This window comes from Mustela lutreola, chromosome 1, assembly GCF_030435805.1.
Source record: "Mustela lutreola isolate mMusLut2 chromosome 1, mMusLut2.pri, whole genome shotgun sequence".
NCBI lineage: Eukaryota > Metazoa > Chordata > Mammalia > Carnivora > Mustelidae > Mustela > Mustela lutreola.
The window spans coordinates 289596820-289605206 of NC_081290.1; the positions used below are offsets into that span (position 1 = coordinate 289596820).

General features: G+C 64.8%; 2 protein-coding genes across 23 annotated transcripts; one reads left to right on the forward strand and one right to left on the reverse strand.

Annotated features, from left to right (window-relative positions):
* Positions 1-1592: 1592 nt before the first annotated feature.
* On the reverse strand, positions 1593-7842 carry TMEM80 (transmembrane protein 80). 22 transcript variants are annotated; one of them, XM_059152477.1, is made up of 7 exons: positions 7705-7837; positions 5194-5241; positions 4475-4590; positions 4223-4295; positions 4037-4129; positions 2148-2473; positions 1593-1820 (listed from the first exon to the last, which is right to left on the reverse strand). In XM_059152477.1, the coding sequence occupies exons 1-6, from the start codon at positions 7721-7723 to the stop codon at positions 2268-2270; spliced, it is 555 nt and encodes a 184-aa protein (XP_059008460.1). In that variant the 5' UTR covers positions 7724-7837; the 3' UTR covers positions 1593-1820; positions 2148-2267. The 22 variants fall into 22 exon arrangements, with proteins under 22 accessions (XP_059008460.1, XP_059008451.1, XP_059008515.1 ...); XM_059152468.1 differs by lacking the exons at positions 4475-4590; positions 5194-5241; positions 7705-7837 and adding exons at positions 5120-5139; positions 5271-5409; positions 5613-5702 and having other exon boundaries at positions 4223-4316; XM_059152532.1 differs by lacking the exons at positions 4475-4590; positions 5194-5241 and adding an exon at positions 5120-5139 and having other exon boundaries at positions 4223-4316; positions 7705-7841.
* Positions 6918-8294, forward strand: LOC131818163 (serine/arginine repetitive matrix protein 1-like). Its single transcript, XM_059152376.1, has 2 exons — positions 6918-7273; positions 7338-8294. Exons 1-2 carry the CDS (start codon positions 6918-6920, stop codon positions 8143-8145), a joined length of 1164 nt encoding a protein of 387 aa, XP_059008359.1. The 3' UTR covers positions 8146-8294.
* Positions 8295-8387: the final 93 nt, after the last annotated feature.

The window sequence follows — 8387 nt, forward strand, 5'->3', positions numbered from 1 at the left end:
CCAAGGCAGGCCTCGCTGCGCCCCGGCAGCCGCCAGTTATCCCTTGCCGGGTGCCCCCAAGCCTTAGCTGCCGCAGCAGAGAGAGGGGCCTACCCTGGACGCCAGGCCCCAGGGCAGAATCCCCTCTTCGGCCGGCGCCTCTGGTCTGGGGGGAGGGCTAGCGTCAGGCTTCACTGTGAGTGGGTGTCACAGGCAGGATCGGAGGCCAGAGACCCGGGAGCCCTGTGCTCCCAGCACCCCAGGCAGGAGAGGTTTCTCCTCCACGGTCTTTCTGTGCTGCCCTAGTCCAGCCTGGGCACCCCCCCCGCCCCGCCCCGAGGGATGGGGTGTCTGCTGGGAGGGTGGGGGCGCCTGCGGCCTAGGCTGTTTGTTCAGTACTGCCAGGGCGGAGAACAGGTGTGGGAGGGCACTCCAGGCTGGGGCTCCCTCCTTAGGCCCAGGCCCCACCCCCTGCCCAGAGCGAGGGTTGGGGCGGGAAGTGGGTACCCTTCCTCCAATCCGACTCCCCCTGCGTCAGCCAGCTGGCCAGGGAGGAAGGAGAGAAAGGGCAGAAGGCAAGTCCGGGCAGCGGTGGGCACCCCCAGGCGCGTGCAAAGACCCAAAGGTCTGGCCACTGTTCCTGGGGTGGGGGTGGAAAAAGGCGCAGGGTCCCAAGGGCAGGAGGCCTTTGTTTACCGCGGCTGACACAGAGCACTTCCTGGGGACCCCCTGGGAGAATGGAGCCCCCCCCCCAGCCCCAGGGCAGGTGTCCCCTCCACCTGTCTGAGGCCTCACAGGTGAGCTCTCGGAGTGGTGCAGGAAGTGGCCTTCCTCTCTGGTCCGGCCCTGCCCCTGAGCCCTGGCTTCCTGGTTCTCTCCCCTACCCTGCTGAGCACACAGAGAAGGCACAGGCCTGCCCTCGTCTGTCCTGGAGCCTGAGCCCGGGCGGGCAGGCACGCACAGAAGGGAGCGGCTAAGGTGGGCAGCACTGCGTTTCTGAAATTGAAGTCCCTGTCCTCAGACTGGGAGGCAGCAGGGGGCCTCTGGAGCGACCTGGAGCCATGGTGTCCTCTGAGGACAGCTGACTGCCCCCTCTGTGTGGCCAAAGCGATAGGGGAGTCAGGTCCTGGCCTCAATCCTTGGGCAAGAGGTCATGAATGCTTAAGGCCACAAGTGTCCTGCTGCCAGGTCTGCCCAGGAGCTGGCTGAGCCCTTCCACGAAGAGCGAGTGCGCCGGTCCCATCTTCCCAAGTCCCCTGGGGGAGGCCATGGCACCAGAGGCAGGCAGCTCTGCTGAACACCGGAGCAGCAGGTGAGCACGAGGGCGCCCACATGCGGCCCCTGGGGCCACAGATGTGCACTGGACCAGAGCCAAAGTTGGCGGAGGAGGGAGCTCCTGCTCCCACTTGCCCCTGAGGAGGACAAGATGACAGAGTGGGCTGCTGCTACCCCTCTGCTGAAAGCCGGTCTCTGTGGAGGTCCGGGACCGGCCCTGAGGCCCGGCTTTGCTGCTTCCCGGGGGAAGGGGGAAGCACTGCTCCCTGGGTTTCTGGGTGAGGCCCGGGCGGGGTGTGCTTCTGTGTATCGAGAGCAGCCTGGAAGAGCGGGCGGTCTTAGGAGAAATGCAGGCAGCTACACACGCTCCTTTATTCGACAACACGGCCAAGAGAAGCCATGTCGATGTTCAAACAGTTACTCCGAACGCGGACAGGGCACGGGGCAGAGGAAGGCAGGTTACTGGCGCGGAGTCCTTCCGGCCCTTCTGGTCGGCAGACACATCCAGCACAGCGCGGGCTGCTGACGTTTCTCGGACTGAGGCCTGGACTGGAGCCCCGAAGCCCCTGCCCAGGACAGTGGCAGGCTGCTCTCTGTCACTCACCTGCTCCCTGCCTCCCTCCCCTCAGTGCCGGGGCTTTAGACCACCTCCCCGCAGAAGCCCCAGAGGGAAGGGGCCACCACTGCAAAAATCCCCCCAAACACCAGAGCTTGCCGGCTCCCTGGCATTTTTCTTTCTGTTGCAAAGCCGGTGTACGCTCGTCCAGGACGTGGCCTGCTGTGGGCCACGGTCCCGGGCTTCCCACACCACGCCGGAGCTCCAAGGGGACCAGTGTGGAAAGCACGGAATCCCAACAATTGTGTGCAAACGTGCACCGTCCTCACCCACTCACCTCGGCGGTCAAGCAGGTTGGCGCAGCTGAGAGGGAGCCACCAGGCATCGCCGAGCACCCAGGGCGTGGCTTCTGTCCGGGGTGTCCCGCCCAGGGTGGGGGATGCCAAGTACCGCCTGCCTAGCTGACGAAGGCAGCAATGGCCACCAGCTGCAGGACGGCCTCCAGGCCATGCAGTGCCAGGAGCGTGGTGCTGAGGATGCAGTCTGCCCACAGCACCAGCGTCTGCCAGAGCAGGAAGTAGGTGGACAGCAGGGCGCCGCCCGCGGTAAGGACCAGGCTGATGGCCAGCGGCACCTCGGCCTCTGTCAGGTTGCCCTTGGTGCCTGGAGAGCAGAGCAGACGGGTGAGTGGGTGCTGGGCTCCGGGACACCTACTCTGACCCGTGTGTGCCCAGGAGGGCTGTGAGGCGGTGGGGAGGCCGAGTGCAAGCTTGTCACCAGCACGGCCCTCTGGACGCAGGGCTGAGGACCTCCGGTCAAAGGTCCCGTTGGGGCCACATCACTCATGAATCGTCAGAAAGCGAAGTGTGACAAAGGGTGTGTTCTCCCTAGAGAGGGTAAAAACCAGTCGCCAGATAATGTTTGAATCTCAGCCTCTGGGTCAGTTGTGGGCGCGGGAGAGGGCATTTCCTTTTCTAAAATCGATCCCAGTTGCATTCTGATACCTTTTCCTAATTCCAAATGGACTGAGAAGTTTTTGTTTATAAATTTCCAAAAATTGGGGCGCCTGGGTGGCTCAGTGGGTTAAGCCTCTGCCTTCGGCTCAGGTCATGATCCTGGGGTCCTGGGATGGAGCCCCGTGTCGGGCTCCCTGCTCGGTGGGGGAGCCTGCTTCCTCTTCTCTCTCTGCCTGCCTCTCTGCCTACATGTGATCTCTGTCTGTCAAATAAATAAAATCTTAAAAAAAAATTTTTTTTCCCAAAACTATTTTACTCTGGGCTAAGGCCAACTCTGGAAAATGCCATGCACGCCTGTAAAAAGTCAAACCAAAGTGAGTACTTTACAGACAAATGGCTCGATCCCAGGAAACGCTGATCCCTGGCTGCTGCGGCGGACCCAGGGGCCCAGCACCATCCGCCTCCCTCCCAGCTGCGTGGGCTCGTCCGTGAGAGCGGACACGGACAGCCCCATGTGCCCAGCATGATGGCCCAGGAGACTTGCTCCTGTCCCCTGAAGAGTCCTGAGGCCCTGCTGACAAGGGCGTGTACCCACTTCCTCGCCACTGACGGCGTCCCTGGTGTGCGTGTGCAAGGGGCCTGGGAGCGCCAGCTGTCACCGGCTCAACCAGCTCTTCCAACGGAGGGCGTGTTTCCCAGACGTAGTCGCGGAACACGCATGTACGATCCCATCGTGGAACGCAGATGTGCTGGCATGAGTGTGCCTGTGAGCTGGCCAGAGGCGAGCCTGCACCCTGTGTGCTGAGCGCTGGCCGGGCCGGGCTACAGGGCAAAGCTCATGCTGAGGGAGAACTCAAACGGGGCTGCCTGAGGGCCCCTGCGTGGCCCGGAGCTGGACCGAGGCTGCTCGGGGGGCCCTCCTGCAACTCCAGGCTCCGCTGGCCTGTTGGGGACTCGACAGAACACTCCAGATCCTGCTCCAGACTGCTGAGGCCAACGGGAGGGGAAGGAAGGAGATGAGGTGAATATTTTGGGGCTCTCGGCGCCGCGCGTCCCCCTGTGGCTTCTCAGGACAGGCTTCCAGTGGAAGCTGCTCTCCCAAGGCCGCTGCCAGAGTTGTCCTGAATAGGCCGGCCAGTGCTTCGTGCCAGGGGGAGGCAAGCAAAGCGAGCGGCTGAGTGGTCGGCTCTAGGAAGCACGTGATAAAGGACGGACGTCGTAAAGGGTTCCCGGGCCGGAAGCGAGGGATCCGTGGCCCTCTGCAACTCACCGAGATACAGCCGGGTCACTTCCAGAGCCCCCATCAGAAGCAGCAGAGTCAGGTCGAGGACCAGGTAAGGGTTAGGGTAACTGAAAACCTGACCTGCAGAACGGCGGGCAACAGAGCAGAACTCCAGTTCCGCGGGCGCGGGGAGCAGCGAGGACCCCTCCCGCGGCCTCTGCGGTGAAGACTCACTTTTATACAGAATCATCAGGAGCGTAGCTAGGAGGTGCAGGGCCCAGCAGGCCCCGCTCAGGTAGAGCAGCAGCTGCAGAGAGACGGACGAGAGCTGGCCAGCCGTTAAGGACTCACGGGCCTGGAGACGGGCCCTGCCCGCGCGTCCACCCCAGGGGGCACACCCGCCAGCTGCAAGCGGCACCTGCGGGTGGCCTCGGGGACCTGGCCACCGGCACCCTGCCTGGTGCGGAGCGGGGGGCTTCCTCCCACCTCCTCCGGTGTCACAGGAAGTGTCCTAGCCTGGAACCGGAGGGCTGCGTCTGTCCCTGGTGACTGCAGGCAGGATGGCCTTGGAACACCAGGCTTCCTTGGGGGCATCACCCTGTCTGTGGCCCAGGTTACGAGATAGAAAAAAATGACTTTTTTTTCTCATTTTCTTTAAAGAAAATATATTCTTTTCTTGTGCAGTTAAAGGTCTACCAACCCTACCGCTTTGTTTACGGTAAAAAAGTTCAAAGGGAGGGGCCTCCACTGTCTTGCCCTGGGGTTGGGCGGGTCCTGCTGGGAGGCAGGCAGCCACAGACACAGACACACAGACACACAGACACACAGACACCCAGACACACACACCCCCCCCCCCCTGTGCAGGGGAGCCGCCTGGCCCACTGAAGTCTCATTGACTCAGTCTGTTCACGAGTGTCCCTCCCGTTTAGCCAACTGCGCCACCCACTCAGTCCATCTAAAAGCAGAATTCCTACCAAACTTGGAGAAAGGGTGTGTGTGGGGTTTAAAGGAACAGAAAGCTGGAACTCAAAGCTGCCTTCATGTGTCCAGCAAACTAGCTCTCGGGTGCCGTCCCGGGGCTGCCCGGGCCTGAGGCCGGCTGAGGGACCCAGGGACACAGCAGAAGGATACGACTGCTGAGGAAGCCCTCCCTGGAAAAGAAAGCGCATCAGTGAGTGAGGCCGCAGGTCCAACCCGGTGCCTACCTGGGTCATTTCCGGCCCTGACGGAGGATCCCGGCTTATTCTTTTCTCCTGTGTTTATAGGAAGGAGCCACCGTTATCTGGGCCCGTAGCTAGGTCCCTCCCTCCGAGGAGAGTCTGCCCTCTGCTTTTCCGAACCCGGGGCTGGGAGAGAGCACTCGGGACCCCAGCGGCGCGAGGGAAGAGGCCTCCAGCCAGGAGAGGCAGAATTCTGCTGCCCTGCCAGGGAGGGGAAAGGTGTGGGCACCAGCACACTCAGCTCTTCTCACCCCCCTGCCTCCCGCACATTGACCGCGGGGAATCAGAGGAGAACCTTCTCTAATTCAGGGTACAAATCTTTCTGGGGGGGCAATTGATGATACTTTCTCTCCCCCAGAATTTTGTATATTGTCCCAAACGTCACCCAAAGAGTCATTTCCTACAGCAGCCATCCGGTCTGTCACGTGCATCTCAGACGTTCCCACCCCACAGCAGGTGCGTGTTTCCCCGCATCCCACGACGCCGGCCGCTCTCCCCGTGAAATGGTGAAATGGTCTTCGCGCGGCTCAGCCTCTGCTGGAATGTCTCCTGGGGCCGACTTACCGTCTCAAGAGGCTCACGCTAGTGGCACATCTGGGACAGTAACGTCAGTGACAATTTAGAATCTGGGCGACGGGCCCTCTAGAAGGAGACGGGAGCCACACCGCCAAGCGGCAGGCAGGACAGCGATGGGAACCATCTGTCTGGTCTTCTCTCCAGTTCCACTTTCCCTGAACCCCCAAGAGGGCAGGAGAGAGACGCTCAGCCTCGGTGTCTGTGGGGGACATCAAAGTGGATTCGGGCCTTCTGGAGTCTCGCGTGGGCAGAGGTCTTCAAGGGGTCAGCAGGGGAACTGGCCCCCGAGACCCCGAGCTCGGCGTGCAGGAGGCAGCACGTGCAGGGAGCGAGAAGCCGGGCGGGATAGAAACCTGGATCGCATCTGGGCAGTGAGCCCCTGAAACCCAATCTGCTCCTCTCCAGGCCCTAGCGAAACGCGGCGGCCTCCGCACGTGCCGCCACTTGGGTGGGTTTCGCAGTAACTGGGGTTTTCCTCCCTTTTGATTCTTCTCTTGAAGGCTGGCTTCAGACGCTTCAAATCTACCTGCCAGCCGCGGTCACAGACCAGAACCGCGGGGGCTCAGGGGGCAACCGTGGCATAAAAACCCTACACCATCCAGGGCTTAAATAACTGACATTAAAGGCGGCTACGATCGGGTTGGCTGGTCTAGGGGTTTCAGACCTCCAGGAGCTCCGCCTAAGGACCGCTTCTGGCAGCCGCACGTTTCGCCAACGAGTCCCTCTGACAAGAGCCCCGGAACAGGGGCAAGTTCCCATGGAAGTGAAGGGAGCACACGCTCCCCCTAAGGTGACCGAGGACGCTGCAGAGACCCCGTGTGACTTCTCACTGCAGTGAACTGGAGCGGGCGGGGGCTCTCCCAAAGCACAGACCGCGGCCCCTCGGCTGCCCACCTCGGCTCCCTGCTCTCCGTCCTCGGGCCAGAGGTTTCCGGCGGGGCAGAGGCTGGGGGAGGCTTTGCGTCCGGAGAGGGCAAGCGCCCAGACGAACCCGGGGCGAGCAACCCAGCCGCCCTCCCCTCGTGCACAGGGGTGCACACGAGAGCCGGCCCGCCTGCCGACAGCCGGGAGCTACAAGGGACACTGCCCGCGGTGACCCGGTGGCGCGAGCAGAACCTGCACCGGCAGGAGCAATGCCCACGGCTTGGGGCTCCCACCGCCGACGCGGGGGACCCGGTCTCCAGCAGGGGCTTGCCACGTTGCCCAGCACTCTGTCCTGGACACAAAGCTGCTGGCGACGGCGACAGGGTGCCCCCCCCCCCCCCCCGGCGCTGACAAGCTCTTGCCCGGCCTCAAGGCCCCCGGTGCCCCCTACCTCTCTGGAGCAAGCCGCTGCCCCCGCCCGGATCCCAGCGCCCGGGGCCCACGGCAGGGTGCACGCGGCCCCCCGGGGGCCGGGGTCCCCCCGGGGCCGGCGGCGGGAGACGGGGTCCCCCCGGGGCCGGCGGCGGGAGACGGGGTCCCCCCGGGGTCGGCGGCGGGAGACGGGGTCCCCCCGGGAACGAGGTCCCCCCGGGGTCGGCGTTGGGAGACGGGGTCCCCCCGGGAACGAGGTGCCCCCGGGGCCGGCGGCGAGGAACGACCCCCACAACCCCCCAGGGCCGTGCACAGCCGGGTGTCTGCGCCGAGCGGGGCGCCGGCCACCGGCGGGCAAGAGGCACCCGAAGGGCCGGGGCTGCACCTCGCCGAGACTCGAGACGGCCGCACCGCCACCGCCGGAGCCGCCTCACTCCGGTCCGCCTTTCCATCACCGGAAAGAACCAGACCCGACCGACCCCCCTTCCTGAGATGACCTCCGCCCCCGCCCGCCCGGGCCCCCAGCCCAAGCCGCGGGCCTACGAGCTCTGCGCTGTCCCGAGACCGTCGCGTCCCGCCCCGGGGCCCCCGGCGGCTCCCCAAACGCCCATCCCGGGCCCTCACCTGGCCCTCCGGCAGCCATCTTGCCGCCCGGCCCCGCCCGCCGAGTCCTCCGCGATCCCAGCAGTCTCTCGGCTCCGCGCTATTCGCGTCCCTTCGGCCATTTTCGTTTCTGCTCCCGAAGGGGCCCGACCGCGCCGCACTTCGGGAGTTGATTCCGATCCGCGGCCGAGGCCGGTTCAACCCGTCCGGCAGCGCTCGGGCACTTTCGTACTGGAGGAGGCGGAGAGCCGAGGCTCGAGCGTATTCGGGCTCGGCAGGGTTCGGCTCCGTTCGGCTCCGCCTCGGACGGACTCGGCTCCCACTCGCGGCGGGGGCGAGCGGAGCCTACGGCGAAAGGTTCTCTGGGCGCGCTGCGTCGGAGGCCGGCGAGATTCGGCCCCGCAGTCGGCGACCCCGTTGCGGGGCACGGCGGGTGGCGCAGGCCGCCTAGGCGCCGAGTGAGGGTAGCGCAGAGCTGCTCGGAAGTCCTCGTGCCGCCTCGGGCCAATTCGGACAGACTCGGCTCCGCGCTTCGGGCCGCTTCGGCCCTCCTCGGTTCCGGACTCTTGGCCGTCGGCAGGGCTCGACTGGGCCGCTTCGTGCCGGTTCGGCCCCTGTTCGGGCGGCCTCGGCTCGGCGGGGCGGGCGGCTTCGGGCAGGCTCGGCTCGGCTGGCCGCTTCGGGCGGCCTCGGCTCGGCTCGGG

What these genes read in the sequence shown, in the direction of transcription:
- TMEM80 (XM_059152398.1), bottom strand. Translation starts at nt 5,202, where the DNA reads ATGACCCAGGTAGGCACCGGGTTGGACCTGCGGCCTCACTCACTGATG. An exon ending in ACACCCTTTCTCCAAGTTTG is followed by an intron (nt 4,296 to 4,962) that starts GTAGGAATTCTG and finishes GTCTCTCTGCAG; the next exon opens with CTGCTGCTCTACCTGAGCGG. An exon ending in AGTGACCCGGCTGTATCTCG is followed by an intron (nt 2,474 to 4,036) that starts GTGAGTTGCAGA and finishes TCTGCTCTCCAG; the next exon opens with GCACCAAGGGCAACCTGACA.
- LOC131818163 (XM_059152376.1), top strand. Translation starts at nt 6,918, where the DNA reads ATGCCCACGGCTTGGGGCTCCCACCGCCGACGCGGGGGACCCGGTCTC. An exon ending in GGTCGGCGGCGGGAGACGGG is followed by an intron (nt 7,274 to 7,337) that starts GTCCCCCCGGGA and finishes CCCGGGAACGAG; the next exon opens with GTGCCCCCGGGGCCGGCGGC.